The sequence below is a fragment of the Dromiciops gliroides genome, chromosome 1 (genome assembly GCF_019393635.1).
Source record: "Dromiciops gliroides isolate mDroGli1 chromosome 1, mDroGli1.pri, whole genome shotgun sequence".
Classification (NCBI taxonomy): domain Eukaryota; kingdom Metazoa; phylum Chordata; class Mammalia; order Microbiotheria; family Microbiotheriidae; genus Dromiciops; species Dromiciops gliroides.
The window spans coordinates 702,768,390-702,787,996 of NC_057861.1; the positions used below are offsets into that span (position 1 = coordinate 702,768,390).

Sequence of the window (19,607 nt, forward strand, 5' to 3'; positions counted from 1 at the left end):
TAGGAAAAGAGAATGCCATTTGAGCAGGAAGCCTAGGGAATATGGCAGCAGTCAAAGCAATTCTACTCCAGGGATTTCGAATGGAGAGGAATGAAGGCTGCAGTGCAAGGATGACTATCACCTAGCGATTCATCACCCTGCCCAAGGGTCCTTGAATAAGGGACAATGCTAGTATGGAGTTCCTCTGCCTGGGCCAGGCAAGGGTTGCCCTTCCTCTCTTCAAATGGCACCCCTAGAAGTCTGAAACAAAGGACCGCTGCTGCCCAAAGTGCTGCTCTTCTGCTACTTCTAATATATCCTGTTAGGATAGGGACGGCACCATTTCAGAGGAAGACCACAAAAGCTTTATTGAGAGAGCCCTTCTGTCCTTGGTCCCTCCTCCAAGTTCCATTACTACTGCCCCTTTCCCTCCTCTAAGTGTTCCAAATCAGTTCCAGCTGTGGTGAAATTAGCTTAAACATGACATCCTGATTTGTCCACCTCTTAAAGGGCCATGTAAATCAGTCTGAATCACATTTTGGCAAACTTCCAAATGGGAAATCTCCCTCTAGAAAGGCCAAGAGAGGTAGAGAAGGGAGGTAAAGTAAAGCCCTGCTAACATACTAACTAGGGGAGCTGTCTGAATGACACATTTAAAAATGCTGTTTTCAATTCACTTCAGTGAGCATTTATTAGGCATCTATTCTGTATAAAACCCTATGCCCAGAACTGAGTGTGACTACAGAGATGAATAACACGGCATTCCTGGCCTGAAGTCAAGTAGAAGGGATAGACATACACAAATAACTAATAGAGAGGAGAGAATAAAAATGGAGAGATACAAGAGTTCAAAGGAGGGAGGGATCACTTCTGGCTGGGCAGCTGGGGGCTACACAGAGAGCTGGGCCCCAAGTCAGGAAGACCTTAGTTCAAATTTACCCTCAGGCATTCACTAGCTGTGTGACTCTGAGGAAGTCATTTAACCTCTGCCTCAGTTTCCTCTTGTGTAAAATGGGGATAATAATAGCACTTTCCCCAGAGCTGTTGTGATGAGCAAATGAATAATAATTGTAAAGCAAATTTAGCACAGTGCCTGGAATATAGTAAGCAACATATAAATGTTAGTTAGCTATTCTTGTTTTTGGGGCAGCTAAGCGGTATAGTAGATTACCAGGCCTGGAATGAGGAAGACCTGAGTTCAAAATCTGACCTCAGACACTTACTAGCTATGTGACTCTGGGCAAGTTACTTAACCCTGTTTGGCTCAGTTTCCTAATCTATAAAATGAACTGGAGAAGAAAATGGTAACATGCTCCTGTCTCTTTGTAAACACAACTGACAAAACAACTGAGAGCCGAGATTCTTGTTATTAATTTATCAGGGAAGGTTTCAACCAGGAAGAGGTGGTACTTGAGTTATAGCTTTAAGAAAGATTGGATTTGAAATGTCAGAGGGGTTGGGGTAAGAGTATTATAAGAGTAGAATACGGCGTGAGCATAGGAAAGAAAAAAGGGTGGGAATTATGTTTGGTGAATGTTCAGGGGGCTAAGTCCTATTTGGTGACTGTGTGTAGGTGTGGCATGGTTCAAATATACTTAGTGATTTATATACGTCTTTGCTTCAGTGAATAAGCAATATGCCATTAGCATTTTCTCCCAACTGAACCTTGTGATTTCGACTGTGTAGGGAAATACTAGTGTCTTCTTGGTTAAAGTACAGCACGCTGCCTCTACTCAAGCCTTCAGCATCATCTCCCCACCAATAACCTGTACCTGCCCTTGGCTCTGATAGGTCAGCTGTTGCCAAGCACCTTCCATACTATTTCCTGGGTGGCTCCACCTCATGCCTCACTGTGCATCCTCCCCTCCCCTTTACTGCTCCCCTTTATGTATCCTTAGCATATAATAAGCTCCTGGAGTGTAGAGACTGCCTTGCTTGCTTGTATTTGTATTCTCCTTTCCCCTCCCCCTCCAATGCATATCTGGCATACTGTAAGGGCTAAATAAACTGTTTGTCTATATCTCTTTAGAGTAACCAATCAACTATAATCTATCTCTATCCACATAGAGATTAGCAATGCAACTATAATTAATCATCTTAACAAGTTGCTTGGCATGCCAAAACATTCTGACTTGCCCATGGTCACACAGATATGGCAAGTTTCAGAGACAGAACCTGAACCCAGGTCTTCCTAATGTCAAGGCCAGATCTTCATCTACTATATAATGATTGACATATTAACTGAATAAAAATAGAGAATGCTAATGGTACTAGAAAATAGCTCACTTTCTTTTCCTCCCCCAATCACAAACCCCTTGATTTGCTTATGTCCTTTCTAAGGGAGAAAAAGTGTAAAGGTTCAGCCTAGGGCAAATAAACACAAGTTCTAAATAAATGGAGTGCAAATTAGTGAATCTTCCTTTGATCAAAGGTCCTGGGACACAGTTTACCAAGGAAATGGTTAATAACCCCCTTCCCCAACTCAATTGTTTTACCCTCTTTGAAAGATGACTGTTTGTGTGGTCAGTAACCTACACTACAAGTTTTCTGACAATGAGAGGCAGAGACAGGCTCTGAATGCATCCCAGGGGAAGAGGACTGAAGGTTGTCATAAAAAATAGATGTGACACAGTAAATACAGTCTGTCCCCTGGGGTCTTAATCTCTTCCTTCAGAAAATTCAAACAATTCCTGCTGCTGTGTAGTTGTAGCTGTTTTTGTGTGTGCAGTTACACTGGATTCTCATTTCTTCAAACACACAATTCTTCTGGAAGCTGGTTCCAAAAACGTTGCCTGCCTTCCACAGTCAACACATTCCCCTTTCTATTCCATTTATTACTTCTCTAATGATTCAGATGAGAAAGCACCAATTTTCCTTGGTGAACTGTCAGATAACCTGTTATGTAGAATAAATGAATCAGAGAAACCTGATGGTCCCAAGGCAGGGCAGGAGGGCCTCCCATCGTGACATAGTTCTGGTGCCATTTCCTAGATTTGTAACTCTGGGCAAGTCACTCTTACCCTCTCTGAGCTTTACTTAGTTTATGAATCTTGCAAAACTGGGATAGGAATTGTTCTACTTTCTCCTCATTGGATGATGGAGATTAAATGAGATAATTAAATAAAAGCTCTTTATGGAAAAGTATGGGTTGAATGTATGGGTTTATAATAATAATAGCAAAATAAAAGAGCTTCTTTCTTTATCATATGGTCTAATTGAGGACCTATAGTAGTATTTTGGGCTTTATATAACTCATAAAACCTCCTGCAACTTCTCTAGTCTACTGGCTAGCTCAAAAACGTTTGGAAGAAATGCTCTTCTTTCTACCTTGGAAGAAAAATCCAAAAATACTGCTGCTGCCACTAGTTGGCATTTTTACAGTACTTATAAAGCAATTTACAATCATTAGTTAGTCCTATAAATCTCCCAGTCAAGGAGAGTTTTTCCTAACACTTAAGCAAAATGATTTCTGAATTGCTTCTGATTTGGTTTGTATGAGGGAGAAAACTGTTTCTGGATCCCAATATGCTGCTCTGTGGGAAACTGAAAGTTGGGCCACCAAAGGCTGTTCCTGGCCCAGTTTGAGTTCATTCATTCAACACCCATTAAGGCCTATTCAAAGTGCTGTGAATTATCATTCACATGAGTAAACATTTAGTGACCACCGCCATGTCAGGGCCCAGAGCCAGTCCTGGGGGTGGATAATGACTTGAATACTTCAAAGATCTGTGATTTCAGTAGGGTGGATGCTCCTTCTGCCAAAGGAGGCTGCAACTCCAGCTGTGCCTTAGCAAGAGGGTCTACATAGAGTTGCTGTCACTGAGGAAATTTATCAATTTTCTCGTAAAGACGGTGATGTGAAAGGTTTTAGAACTCAGCTCCCTCTAAAAGGTTCTTGACTTTTCTTGTGACTAATGACCCACTTGCAGAGTCTGGTGAAGCTTATGGATCCTCATACTTTTAAATGCATAAGATTAAACATGTAAGATTAAAAAAATAAACCAATTATATGAAACAGTTATGAAAATATAAAACAAATTCATTGACTTCAAGGTTAAGAACTGTTTTAAAACTGTCTCAGAATATTGTGTGAAATGAAGCACTAGATCAAAAAATAAAAGAAATGATGAAAAGAACTATAAGGTGATCATTAGGAGGGAAAAGGCAAAACAATAAAGTACCATTCTTATTAGCCTCAGATCACTGCCAGCCCTACTGTGGGGGAGAACCACTGAAAAGGAAGGCCCTAGACACAACCTTCTGTCAATGTCCTGCTCTAGCAATCACTCACTCATAGGTTCTGCACTGTGAAATCAGTTAACTCCAGTAATTACAGAGAAGAAAAATCAGGGAATTGAAGTGGGAGAGTGAGATACCTTCAACAGATAAGACTGGAAACATGAGTAAACAGAAGAAAACACCTAATGCAATGGAAAAAAAACCCACTAGGAACAGCTAAGAGAACCCAAAGACAAAACTCCAGAAGAAAATAATTCTTAATTTAATTTTATTTATTTTTTTTTATTTTCAGGGCAATGAGAGTTAAGTGACTTGTCCAGGGTCACACAGCTAGTAAGTGTCAAGTGTCTGAGGCTGGATTTGAATTCAGGCCCTCCAGAATCCAGGGCTGGTGCTTTATCTACTGCGCCACCTAGCTGCCCCGAAGAAAATAATTCTTCAGTATTTACAAGAACTCTAGAAAGGAGAAGAGATTGCCCAAAGGGACTAGAAGAATAAATGAAAGCATCTCTCTCTCTCTTTTTTTTTTTTTTTGCAAGGCAATGAGGGTTAAGTGACTTGCCCAGGGTCACACAGCTAGTTAAGTGTCAAGTGTTTGAGGCTGGATTTGAACTCAGGTCCTCCTGAATCCAAGGCCAGTGCTTTATCCACTGCACCACCTAGCTGCCCCCGTAAGCATTATTTTTTAAAAGAATGAGAGGAACTTCTGGGCAAGAATAGCAATGTAAAAGGTTCCAGAAAAACTCAACCCCCTCTAAAACCATCTCAAAGGCAAGGGAAAAAATGCACCCTATAAAACAAAAGATCATCACTCAGTAAATAAACATTCATTAGGTGCCTCCCATGTGCCAGAGCACTGTGCTAAGTGCTAGGGGATACAAAGAAAGCAAAAGGTAGTTCTTGTTCACAGTCTAATGGTAAAAGATAACATGTAAACAACCATGTACAAACAAGCTATATAAAGGATAAATTGGACATAATCAACTAGAATTAAGGGGAATTGGGAAAAGCTTGGGAAAGTAGGATTTTAGCTGAGACTTGAAAAGAAAAGATAGATGTCAGGAGGTTGAGATGAGGAAGGAAACATTCCATGCATGAGAAGCAGCCACAGAAAATGCCCAGTCTCTAAGGATGGAGTGTTTTATGGGATGAGTAATAAGGAAGCCATTGTCACTGTACTGAAGAGCACAAGCCGGGGAGTCAGGTGTAAGAAGACTGGAAAGGCAGGAGGGGGATGGATGATGAAGGGCTTTGATGCCAAACAGAGCACTTTGTGTTTACTCCAGGAGGGGATAAGGAACCAGTGGGGTTTGTTTCAGGCATGGTGCCTCCCTGGCTTCCTTAAGTCTCAACTAAAATCTCACCTTCTACAGGAAGTCTTAAACCTGTAATGATTGGAATGATGCCACCTGCTGGAGATTTACTGTAGAAAAGCTCCGCCATGAAAGGAAGGTCTTTGAGGGCAAGACCATGTGTCTTTTCTTTGGCGTCAGGAAGTGATGTTTGCTGGTGGGAGGAGGAAGGGGGAGCCGGGTGCTCTGTCTGGGGCTTTTTCCTGAGGACTCTGGGGGAGAAGGGAGCTAGAAATGTGCTCTCCCTTTAATAGATAGATGAATGTAGGCCTTTCTTTCTCTCTTTACCAAATTCTTATTCTCCTTAATAAATGCTTAAAAGCCTAACTCTTGCTAAAGCTTATAATTTATTGGCGACCACTCATTAGATATTTTAGACAGGCTAGCTAGAATTTTACCCTTAACAAACCCTTCTCTATTCCAGTGCCTCTCACCTGTTAATTTACCTCATATACAGCTAACTTTGTATAGGTTTGTTTACTTGTTGTCTCCTTTATTAGGTTGTAAGATCCTTGCGGCAGGAACTGTCTTTTGCCCCTTTTTGTATCTCTGGCACTTAGCACTTTGTATTCTCAGCTCAATAAATGTTTATTGACTGATTAGAGAATGGATGGGAATGGGAAGAGATGAGGAAGGTAAGGGGAAGAAGCACTTATAGTGTGTCTACTATGTGCCAGACATCGTATTAAGTGCTTTACAAGTATTATTTCTTTGGATCTCCAGCAGCCTGTTGCAATAATCTAGGCATGAGGCAATGAGGGTCTGTGATCAGGGGAGTAGCAGTGCCAGAGAAGAGAAGGGGGTACATGTGAGAGATGTTGTTAATGTAAAATAGATAGGCCTTGGCAATGATTTGGACTTGGGGTGGTGAGAGAGTGTGAAGAGTTGTAGGTGACCCCTATATTGGTAGGATGGTACATGCAACACTAATAGGAAAGCTAGAAGAGGGGAGGGTTTTGGGGGGAAAGATGAGTTAAGTTTTGAACGTAAGTGTTCAGATTTCTAAAGGATATCCAATAAGCAGCTGGAAATCATCTAATGTACCTACGTCCAGACTGGGCTCTTGCCTCAGCTCTGTTTCCTATCACATTCAGGACTGCAATGACTGCAGAGAAGGGGTCAGCTTCTCCCCTACTCACAGCTGTGAAAAGTTTTCTTCTAATTTTTTTAATGATGTGATCTTTAATACCCAGGTTAGATCTTCATTTTTGGCTTACTGTAATATAGGATTTCAATAATTATGGATATCTTTTCTCTTTGTATTACACATTTCCCAGTGTATCTCCACTTTTGGATGCCCATCCTTTATAATAAAGAATTTTAAAGAGGACAAAAAATTTTGTCAAGACAAAAAAAAGTATAGCTTAACTAGTGAACCTACTGAAAAAATCTGACATTATATGTAGTGTTCCAAAGATGGTCCCCCTCTGAAAAGACCTGGGAGAAAGTGTCTTCTCCTGTCTCTTCTTTGGGCCTAAGATTGGTCATAATAATTCTGTAGCATTCAATTAGCCTTGTTTTATTGTTGGTGTTCTTTGCCTTTACAATGCCGTAGTCTCCATGTCTATTATTTTTGTGGTTCTGTTTACTTCAATCTGCATTAGTTCATATGTCTTCCCATGCTTCTTATTCCCATTAAAATTCATCATATTCATTGTCTCTTACTTTACGGGAAAATTCTATTACTTTCAAGAACTAAAACTTTATAACTCATTTTCCAACTAATAATTATAACAGCCAACATTTATATAGCACATACTATATGCTATGCATTTCTAAGTACATCACAATTATTATCTCATTTGATCTTCACAACAATCTTGTTTTCCTGTTTCCAACAGTTTCCTATGAGGAAACTGAGGCAAAAGGAGGTTAAATGACTTGCCTAGGGTCACATGTCTATAAGTAATTAGTAAGTGTATGAGGCTACATTTGAACTTAGATCTTCCTGACTCCAGGCCCAGAGCTCTGTACCATTCACTGTACCATTTAGCTGATCATCTATTCTGTTTCTAGTTCTTTGCTCTTCAAAAAAATTCCTGTTAGCCCAAGGAATGTAGGTATGTATGCATGAAAGGATAGATTAAAACAATTTGTTAAATACTTAGTATGTGTCAGGCACTGTGCTCAATACTAGAGATATAAATAGAAAAAACAAGACAATCTCCCCCTACTGTCAAGAAGCTCACAGTCTGATTAGGAGAGAGAGCACAGAAAAGAATTCAGCTATAGAGTAGATGGAAAGGCTAGAAGTCCTAAGGGTTCAGCACCAGGGTGACTGGCAAGGCCTCGAGTTTTTAGGATGTATCAATGGGCCAAATAACAGTTCCCTAGTGTCTGAAGGGAGCAGTAGCAGGACACATAGTATGTGCTCCTCTATCTTGCCAGAAAGATTAAGAGTTGAGCTCATCCAATCAGTGTAAGCAGCAATGCTCTACTTTCCATCTGTGTTGTAATGAAGTCTGAATGGCCCAAGGTGAGAGGAGAAAGTGAAGGAAGGCAAGAGAGAAATAGATCTAAGACCGAATGAAAAGTGCTATACACACCAAAATATTCCTAAAAGCACCTTTTGTGGTAGTGTTGTTGCTGTTGTTCAGTTGTTTCAGTTATTACTGGCTCTTCACGACCCTAATTGGGGTTTTCTTGGCAAAGATGCTGGAGTAGTTTGCCATTTCCTTCTCCAGATCATTTTGCAGAAGAGGAAATGGAGGCAATCAGGGTTCAGTGACTTGCAGAGGGGCACACAGCTAACAAGTGTCTGAGACCAGATAGGAATTTAGGAAGATGAGTCTTCTTGATTCCAGGACCAGCACTCTATCCACTGTACCACCTAGCTGCTTTTGTGGTAGTAAAGAATTGGAAACCAAATAGGTACCCACTCATTGGAAAAAGGCTAAAGAAAGTGTTGCACATAAATGTGTGACTGTGCCATAAGAAATGATGAATATGAAAGTACAAAGAAGCATGGGAAACTTTATGTGAACTGATGCAAAGTGAAATAAGCAGAACCAGAAAAATAATATATACAACACTACAAAAACATATAGAAAGAACAGCAATAAAAACAATAAAATTAAATCTTGTATAGTTCTAACAATCAAGGCTGGTGGCAAAAAGGAGATGAGGAAGTGCTGCCATTCTTTCTTTGTAGCACTTTAGGGGATTTGTGGAATGTTGCACATACTGTTAAGACTTGTATGTGTTGGTTAGTTTTGCTCAACTGAATTTTTCTTCTTTCTTTTTCATTTTTTGTTATAAGGGATACCTTTCTGGGTAGGGAAGGAGAAGTATCTATCTGGAAATGAAGGTTATGTAAAAACAAAAGATATCAATAAAACCTTAGTTTTTTCTTTTTAAAATAAAAAGAGCATGCAGAAGTGGAGAGAGAGTTGTTACAAGAAAATAAAAGTGGGTAAAACCCAGTGATCTGGGTCTAGTTTGGATGGAAAAGATGGGAGAAGACTGGGATGGTGAATTTTCCAACTCCAGCTATGTTACATTCCTTTTAAGTTCCTTTTCTTTTTCCTTTTTAAAAAAGAGGTGAGGGACAAAGAAAGAAAAAGATTCATCAGCTGGCAGCCAGCTCTCTAGTGATGAATCACTCCACAAGAAATTCATTTCATAGCTTATACTTCAAGTTTTTTTTAGCCTAAAAGGACTTTTGAGTTGCAGTCTACTGCCATAACTTGCCAGAACCTATGGTCATCTTGGTCTAGAAAAATAGAAGACAAAACCCATTTTGATCCCTCTTCCTAGAGAGGTGGAAGAATACTGATGTGTGGTACCCTATATGCTATCAGACCAGGCTGTGTAACATTTTCTTTGTTACCAGGAAGAGGCCACTAGGAAATGACTGTGGCATAAAAACAAAAGGCAGAAATAAAACTTTAAATAGTAATACAAAAACAATACCTAAATCCATGGTTATCTTCAAAACATGAAGAGACAGTAGAATAAGACTTAGTGGAAAATCCAAAAAAGTACAATGGGACTTCTAATCTAATTGTGGCACAAGCCATACATACAAATAAAAAACCAAAAACAAGTGGAGGCCGTATGATGATTCCCCAAAGTACCTTTCCTTTAGTTCTTAAACTCCACGATTTTATATATACCAACTGAGTGATATAGACAAGTGCTGTACGAAGTCAGAAGGTGGGGTTATCATTGGTACAGCCCAGAAAAGAGTCTGTTATGAGGCAGGACTTCAAGCAAGGCTACCCTGTTACTAAGCAAAAGGCAAGGTATGAGTAAAGACATCCAGGTAAGAATGCAAATAGGCAATTTAGAGGATGACAAGTAGACCAATTTAATTGGAAGTGAAGGATTCTAGTGGGAAAGGTGTGGTTCCTAAATCTGGAAAGGGAAAGTGGGCCAGAATATGAATGTATAGGAATGTCAAGCTGATAGGGAGGTTGTTAACATATAGAAAACTGTTTAAGAAAGATCAATCTGGAAGTTGTGAAATGATTTTGGATATTGGGGTAGGATGGGAGGAAGCTTTCAGAAGCAGAGAAGACCACCCAGAAACCTGCTATCGTGGTCTGTGGGTGTGGTACGTAGCAACTCCGAAGTAGCCAAAGGCACCACTGGTGCTCCAGTAGAACTGGGGCAAATCTAGGAGCTTGGAGGGATACTGGCATCAGGGGCCCCTGGGGTGAGGGCTGAGCCAGCATGGAAAGCTCAGGGAACATTCAGGCTAACAGGCTGGCTCTGGGACTACTTGGGAGGGTTTCCCATCTAAACTACCATTTCCTGGTCTTTGGAGAGGATTCATACGGACATATCTATCTTCTTATAGTCACACCCTCTAGGTAGATAGAGTAACTGTGCTTTCTAGACCAGTCTGAATTCCTAGAGTAGCTCCAGGAATCTCAAAGTGGTGAAAGGATTCAGGATGTAGGTTTTGGAGAACATGTGAAAAAGGAACAAGAAAGGGCAAATGCTGATCAAACATTTTAGGTGCCCTCCCCTCTTGATCACTTGCATTCAGGATAGAACAGACCTGTCCAAGATGCTTTCTGGGGCAGTAACTCCCAAGCTCAGCTTTTCAGGCACTCCAAAGTATCTCTAGTTATGTCAAGGCATATTACAAAATTTCCAAAACAAAACAAAAATTATTATTAACTTGCACTTAAAAAAATAAACTTCTACATAGCATCTTCAGAAGGTGTAAGGATGTGCAAAAATCTGTTAGTGAAATCAAACTAATAAAGATGTCAGGAGAATAGCATGTTGTAAGTTACAAGAGGTAAAGATTTGTTGTTTGGGGTAGAGGGTGGGAGTGGCAATACATGTGATTACAGTACGAATGGGTATCATGGTCATAGGTTAGTGAGTGTTTGGGTTTCTTCCCTTCCTTTGCTTTTTTCAGGATGTCTATCTTTTCTAGGCAGAGTGACAGTGTTGAATACAGCATCTGCTGCCACTGCAGCCTCCCATTGTTGTGGAGTGGGGTGTCTCTATGAATTTCGATTTTCTTAGTGATCACATTAGTCCATTCTGTCACTTGGTGGGCTTTCTAAGCTCCCCCATCACTGGACTGAAGATTCTTTGACTCTTTTCTCAGCCTTTGGATAAGAGAGGTGTGTGTGTGTGTGTGTGTGTGTGTGTGTGTGTGTGTGTGTGTGTGTGTGTGTGTTGGGGGGGAGGAGGCAGGGAGGCAAAAAAGGGAGGCTCATTCATAATTTCCCTCTACTGACAACTTCTGCTGATTGTGACTGTCCACCTGAGGACACTCATATCCAAAGTCATTATAAAATCACTGAGAACAAGGTTTGATCAGGTCCTTTCATCTCCTTCTCAGTGTACAACTGGCAATATTTATGTACACCAATCAAACCAAGCCAAGAAAACCCCAGGGGTGGGGTGGGGCAGGGCTATCTTTCTAGTCACTACTGAACTATTTGGAAATTATTATTATTATTTTGCTTTCTTATTGTTTCAGTAGGACTTAAACTTACTAGAGAGTGGCTGTCAAGGACATTTTTTTCTCTTCCCCCCACCCCCTTTTAAAATCACTTCCTTGAGCAAAACTACAGATATTTTCCCAGTTTGGGGGGATTACAGAATAAAAATTTCTTTCCCCCTATCAAAGTGCTGAAAAATCATTACCCCTACCCCCCCCCCAATTTGTTAACTACCCCTGAGTACAGGTAGATGATGTGCATCTGCTTAAGTCTCGCCAGTGGCCTCTCACCTGCTATCTTCAATAGCATTTATTTTACAATATTTCTGTTACTTGCTAACTATCTAAACCCCTTTCAATTTTCTTCCCTTCAATTACACCAAATTTAACAGTTCCAGAAATGCTGAAACGCCACTGGTTTGATTGTAAACCATCACAACTCTGAAATCTCCAGGAGGGGTGTGTGCTATCAGCCTTCTCCCTGCCCCAACCTATACCAACGTCCCTCTGTCTCTGTTTCTTTTTCTCTCTCTCAGAAGAGGGGAGGGATAGCTTTTCACAGATCAATAGGAACTAGAGTAACAAAATGAAAATGCTTCCCTCCTTTCTGCCCCCTACTGCACATTCCTTTACTCTCCTGTATTGACCTAACTCTGGATACCCTCAGACTTTTTTTGCTGATACCCTCTGATTCCCTAAGTTAGTGCATACTCTTAAGTGAATACAAAGTGTCTGTTTTTGGGATGATCAAAGTCAGGGCAGCCCAACCAGTTATACCAGTAATTGTCAAAGCATCACCTCCCACTGAAAGCCACCCCTAACCCCTTTCACATTTCGCCAGGCTTCGCTGTAGGGAAGGGGAGGGGAGGGCAGCTGGCTCCAGCACTCCCCTCTCTTCTCCACTATTACTTTCAGCATAGCCTTGGCCAATAGATACGTACCCAGGCTTCAGGGCAATGGAAAGTAGTGAGTAGCTTTTCCTAACTAAGATCTTAATATATGCCTCAAGTTGCCAATGAGTTGGCAGAGGAAGGAGTTCATGTGGTCAGTTAGGGATGACCACTTTGCATCTTAACTTCCAGGTTTGAAGAATGATGGCAGATGGTCAGCGGTGTACTTGTAGACCAGCCAGGATTAAGCAGTAGAAGCAGCTTGATATTCACTTGGGACAGGGTGAGATGTTCATAAATACAGACCAAGGGCACACACACGGTCAGTGACCAGAATCCGGGTCTCCTGAGTTCTAGCCCTAGGCTCTTTCTGTGATAGCATACTGACTTACTTTATTGTGTCCTCCAGCCGAGTAGCTGCCTCATGGAACTGTTGTGATGACAATTTGTACATTTCAGCATTCTGCAATTAAAAAAAAATTCACACAGAAAAAATGTATCAAATTTAAGGAATTATATAAATATAAAATATATAATTAGCACATATACATATATACATGTGTATATTATATAAATATCAAGCCAGAAGCCATTCCCATAAATTTGACTATAAGCAGTCAAGGTATATGAACATTCCTCAAAAGAAGGACAGCAAACTCTTCAAAATCATATGAAAGAATGCTTGAAATCACTAATAATAAGAAAAATGCAAAAAAACCCTCTGAAGTTTTGCTTCACACCCTGCAAATTGGCAAAGCTGACAAAAGACAGGGATAGTCAGTACTGGAGAGGTTGTGGGAACATGGTTACAATAGTCAGTGCAGCTATGAATGAGTACAAACATTCTGGAGAGCAATGCGGAAAGATGCAAATAAGGCAACGAACCTTTGATCCAGAGATAGATTTCAATACCAGCATTATATGCAGAGGTCACTGAGAAGAAGCAATTTCTCAATATAGCAGAACTGTGTGCCAGGCACTGTGCTAAGCACTTTTGACAAACATCTCATTTGATCCTCACAACCACCCTGGGAGGGGGTGCTCATTGAGGAATGGACAAATAAACTGTGGTAACATGGAATACTCTTGTGTTATCAGAAACAATAGATATCATGAGTACGGAGAAGCGTGGAAAGATTTCCATGAAATGATGCAGAGTAAATTATGCAGAACTAAGAGAACTATATATATGTGTATATATGTGTGTGTATACATATATATGTAAAAAAAAATATATATATATAAAATGATTACAACAATGTAAATGGAAAGAATAACCACAAAATGGTCAGAAGTGAATTTGTGAAATTATAAAGAACAAACATGAGAAAATGTGAAGAAATATGAGAAGATACCCCTACCCCACACCTTTGCAGAGTTTGGAGGTCCATATACTTGGCACATTGCACACATTTTCAGACTCTTTTTTCTATATGAATTCATTTTACTGCCTTTTTTCCTTTTTTCCCTTAAAGATATTTGTTACATGAGAGCTCTATGGGAGAGGTATCAAGGGAAATTTGGTGATGCAAAAGAAGGGATATATCACATAGGCTGATCTATCAAGGAGGTGATGTATCAAGGGAGATTTTGGTGATATAAAAACAAAACAGATCAACAAAAATTTATTTTAAAAATACATACACACAGGGGCGGCTAGGTAGCGCAGTGGATAAAGCACCGGCCCTGGAGTCAGGAGTACCTGAGTTCAAATCCGGCCTCAGACACTTAACACTTACTAGCTATGTGACCCTGGGCAAGTCACTTAACCCCAATTGCCTCACAAAAAAAAAATACATACACACAAAAGACAAACACTACTGTGTCATGAAGACACAGTAACTGGTCTACACTGGTAGCAATCTTAGCATTATCTATAGCTAAGGCTCTAGATCTTTCCAAGGACACAATACTATAAAAGAACCATAGCATATTAGTTTTGAAAGGGATCCTGGAACTGGGCCAAGTTCACATGGTCAGTGCCTAGAATTCAGGTCGCCTGAGTTCTAATGCCAGGCTCTTTATATGATAGCATATTGACTCTTATGACTATACCTGCCAGTGCTGCCCTCCTGTAATGTAGCTATGAACTCTGTGTCCAGATTAAAAAACTAGACTCTGTTGAGTTCTGGGTAACACATTTTAAGTGAAACAGTGATAAAACAGGACACAATCAGGAAAATGAGCAGGTTAGTGAGAGTTTTTGAATATCATGTGACGTAACAATTGGAGAAAGTGAGCTGATAGGCATCTTTAAATCTTTGAAAAGCTAAATCATACAAAAGAATTAGATTTATATATAGTTCCAAAGGGGAAAACTAGGACCAATGGGTAGATGTCTTAAAGAAGCAGATTTTAGCTCATTATAAGGGAAGTTTTATAATAATTTAAGCTAACAATGGACCAGAATACTTTGTGAAATAATGAGCATTTAAAGTGGCCAAGTGCAAGGGCCAAATTTAGTATGGGAAGAGTTAACTGGGTGGCTCGCCTTAATATTGGGGTAAGAAAAGAAATTAACAGCCTCTTTAAAAAAATACAAAACAGGTTTATTAATGGGAACAATTTATAAATCTCAGGGGTAAAAAGGCCCCAGGCACCCCGAACCTGCCTCCAGCCCAGCTAGTTCCAAAGTGCTCTAGCTTTGCCTCAAAAACACTCAAAACTCACCACCACCCGAAATCTGTAGCTCTAAGGAGTATTAGCTTTGTAGTCTCTTCTGTTTTTGTCCAAAGGTAAAAAACCAGCAGTTCCTCTAACCGTCCCCCTTTCTTCCCCATTTCTCTCAGGAAAAACAAAACAAAACTCTCCTCAGAAAAACTCTCTAACTGTTGAGTCTCCAAATGGCTCAGCACACCCACGTGGGCTGTCCCCATTATAATCTGGCCAGGCCCATGTGGGCGTGGGGGAGCTATTAGGGGAGGCTTAGTTACTTAGTTTCAATGAATGTTCCCTGTGGTCAGAATTCCTCTTGTTTGTTCAATTATCTCCGAAAGTACACACCCATCTTCTCTTAGGCTTTTCAAGCTTACATTTTTTTCAGTCTGACCACAATGAAGCAAAGAGAGGGTTATCACAATTAATTCCTTACACAAGCATGGGTCTATAAGTAAGACAACTTATTAAGAATGATATAGGGGCAGCTAGGTGGTGCAGTGGATAGAGCACCGGCCCTGGAATCAGGAGTACCTGAGTTCAAATCTGGCCTCAGACATTTGACACTTGCTAGCTGTGTGACCCTGGGCAAGTCACTTAACCCCAATTGCCTCACTAAAAAAAAATTAGCTGCAAGAATGATATCGAGGGGATTGTGGCATTTGGAAAGATACTGGACTAAAAGATGTTTAAGGTCTCTTCTCAGTGTACCTCTGACAATGCCTAACCAGACCAAGGATCAAAGTTCTCCTGAATTGGGGCTAAGGAATTATATATCCCAGAGTCCCCATCCTAGTCAGGTGACTCAGTGGTAATGTTACAATGGATTTTGGTCTAGATTCAATAAGAATTCAGGAATTGAATTTAGGAAGCCTAGAATAAGCTTCTCTAAAATTGGTCAGCTGCTAGATGGTGGAGAACCCAAATTCCCCTCGAAACTTCTTTAAATAATGTCTCAAAATGAATGCTGGAGCTGCTGGAAGAACCCACAAAAGGAGAGGGTGAAACAGTTTTCCAGTCCAAGACAACTTAGAGGTCAGCAGGAAAGGTCTGTCTCACTGGGGTGGGAACAGAGTGTAGTCCAGTGCAGGCAGTGACCAGGCAAGACCACAGCAAGTCATGGGGGCAAGTGAATGAGCAGCAGTGGCTGCTGGAACTCTCCACCCACAGACAACAAGGGGGGGGTAAGACAATTGGTCAGAAGGAGATTACGGGGTTCCCTTTGATGACACTGAGTGCAGGATTCTGAAGCATTGCCCATACTTAAATCTGAATTGAAATCTGGACTTGTAGTCTCAGGGCCTGGAGGAACACTAGCACACCAGAGTTTGTGGATACAGGGGAGCAAGGATCCTGGTCACAGTTCTAGGGCAGGAAAGAGAGCTTGTAGTCACTCACAGAGCAGAGTACTGGCCAAGAGAGCAGTAAACTCACCTCTCCTTACATAATATCACCTTGGAGGAACTAAAACTCACACAACTCCAGAACTAGCTTTGAAAATAGCTGAACAAAAAACCTGAAGCTTGTGACAATGCTCCCTCCACCTCGGGAACAGAGTCCAATTTTATCATAGAGTTAATAAAGGTCAAGAAATAGACTGCAAAAATGAGCGAACAACAAAATATGTGACCATAAAAAGTTACTATGGTGATAGAGAAAAACAAAACACAAATACAGAAGACAACAAAATCAAAACTACTACAATCAAAGCCTCAAAAAAATGTGAATTGGTCTTAGGCCCAAAAAGAATTCTTGAAAGAGCTCAAAAAGGATTGAGAAAATTAAACAAGAGAGATACAGGAAAAACTGGGGGAAAATGTGAGTGATACAAAAAAAGCTATGAAGAAAAAGTCAACAGCTTGGTAGAGGGACAACAAAAACCCTGAAGAAAATAACACCTTAAAAAAATGGAACAGCTCAATGGTACAAGAGGAACACAAATCCATTGAAGAGAACATATTTTAATGCATTCTACTTTTAAAAGCAGAATTGGTCACGTGGAAAATGATGTACAAAAACTCACTGAAGAAAAGAACTTAAAAAGTACAACTGGCCAAATGGAAAGGAAAAGAAAAGAATTCCTTAAAAATTAGCATTGGGCAAGTGGAAGCTAATGACTTCAAGAGATCAATAAAACAAAATTGAAAGAATGAAAAAATAGAAGAAAATGTGAAATATCTCACTGGAAAAACAATTGACCTGGGAAATAGCTAGAGGAAAGAATAATTTAAGAATTACTGGGCTACCTGAAAACCATGATCAAAAAGAGCCTAGACATCACCTTTCAAGAAATTATTAAGGAAAACTGCTTTGTTATCCTAGAAGCAGAGGATAAAAGAGAAATGGAAAGAATCTACTGATCATCTCCTGAAAGACATCTTAAAATGAAAACTTCTAGGAATATTTTAGCGAAATTCTAGAGCTTCCAGGTCAAGGAGAAAATATTGCAAAGCAGCCAGAAAGAAATCATTCAAATATCATGGAGTCACAGTGCGGATAACAGAAGATTTAGCATCTTCTATATTAAATAATTAGAGAGCTTGGAACATGATATTCTGGAGGGCAAAGTAACTAGGATTATAATCAAGAATCATCTTCCAGAAAAACTGAGTATAATTTTTCAGAGAGGGGAAAATGATCATTCAATGAAATAGAGGACTTTCAAACATTCCTGATGAAAAGACCAGAAATGAATAGAAAATCTGCCTTTCAAATACATGACTCAGGAGAAACAGAAAAAGGTAAACAGGAAAGAGAAAAAACATGGGATTCACTAAGGTTAAATTGCTTTTCTACATAGGAGGATGATACTTGTAACTCCTAAGAACTTTAACATTATTAGGGCAATTAGGAGGAGTAATGTTTAGACAGAGGGCAAAATGTGAGTTGAAGATAAGGGGATGATTATTTTAAAAATAAATTAAGTGCTTTACATGTAACGGAAAAAATAAAATACCTTATACATAAAAAAAAATAAATTAAGTGGGGCAGCTAGATGGCACAGTGGATAAAGCACCGGCCCTGGATGCAGGAGTACCTGAGTTCAAATCCGGCCTCAGACACTTGACACTTAACTAGCTGTGTGACCCCAATTGCCTCGGAGATAGCCTCGGATGTTTAAGGTAACTGGGGTGAAGTGACTTGGCCAGAGTCACATAGGTAGTGTCTGAGGTAAGATTTGAACTCAGTTCCTCCCAACTTCAGGGCCAGTACTTTATCCACTGTCACCCAGCTGCCCCTATATGAATTGGCAGTTTTCTGATGAAGTCATCAAAGCTATCTATACTCTTGAAAAAATGCTTTAACTATTCAACAGAGAAATACAAATGAAAACAATTCTAAGGTAGCCCCCTTCTGTGACAGAAAAGGAAAATGACAAATGTTGGAGAGGATATGGGAAAACTGAGACACTAATGCACTGTTGAAGTTGTGAACTGATTCAACCATTCTGGAGAGTAATTTGAAACTATGCCCAAAGGGACCCTTTGGCCAAGCAATACCACTATTAGATCTGTATTCCAAAGAGATAAAAAATAAAAAGGAAAAGGACCTATATGTACAAAAATATTTATAGCAGCTGTTTTAGTGATGGCAAAGAATTGGAAATTGAGAGGATGCCCATCAATTGGGGAATGGCTGAACATGCTGTGGTATGTAATTGCAATGGAATTCTGCTAGAAGAAATGATGAGCATGCTCTCAGAAAAACCTGGAAATACTTATATGAATTGATGGTGAAATGAACAGAACCAGGAGAATGTTTAACAGCAATAGTGTATGATGATAAACTGTGAATGACTTACTTAGCTATTCTCAATGATCCAAGACAATTCCAAAAGACCTGTGATTACAAATGCTATCCATATCCAGAGAAAGTACTAATGGAGTCTGAATGAAGATCAAAATATGCTTTTAAAAAAATTTTATTTTTCTTGATTTTTTCTGGGGGATCTATGTTTTCTTTTACAACATGACTAACATGGAAATATGTGTTGAATGGTTGTACATGTATAACCTATATCAAATTGCTTGCCCTCTCAATGAGGGGTGAGGTGAGAGAAATTGGAATTTAAAATTGAAAAAATAAAATGTTAAATAAACATATATAAAAATAAAATAGGCCGGCTGTTTCCCCTTTTCCATTTTAATCTTGGGTGATAGAATGGGGAAACAATTTTGTTAATGGAGTTTGCCACATTTCACTCTTAGCAGAGCAAAGCCACAAAAAAAATTATGACTTACATCAAGGCCCTAAGTGTCAATGAAGTCTTCTTTTAGATAGGGTTAGTAATAATAGTGGCCCATTTTTTCCTCTGGGAACAAACCCCACTTAAGGTAAGACTGTAATCAAACCCTTGAAGGTGCATAAATTTATGTCCCTGCTATAGAAAGTTCTATGGTGGAAGATCAGTAATTAATATTAATGTTGGTTACTGATATTAAAGCCTTATGGGGTTTAAAGGTTGGCTTGGTGACTCCTCTCCTGCTCTGAAAACTCTGAAAGTGAACCCTTAAGAGTATCTATTTTTGGGTTCATGATGTTAATGAGGACCATTCACAAAGATGCCATCATTAGGCACCATCA

General features: G+C 39.8%; 1 protein-coding gene across 2 annotated transcripts in view; it reads right to left on the reverse strand.

The window, feature by feature from the left end:
• Positions 1 to 19,607, reverse strand: part of CHCHD6 (coiled-coil-helix-coiled-coil-helix domain containing 6) — a 296,649-nt gene that overhangs the window by 57,463 nt on the left and 219,579 nt on the right. For both annotated transcript variants that reach the window (XM_044005467.1, XM_044005395.1), the window contains exon 6: positions 12,761 to 12,831. In XM_044005467.1, the coding sequence (XP_043861402.1) occupies positions 12,761 to 12,831 (71 nt within the window). The remainder of the gene's footprint in view (positions 1 to 12,760; positions 12,832 to 19,607) is intronic.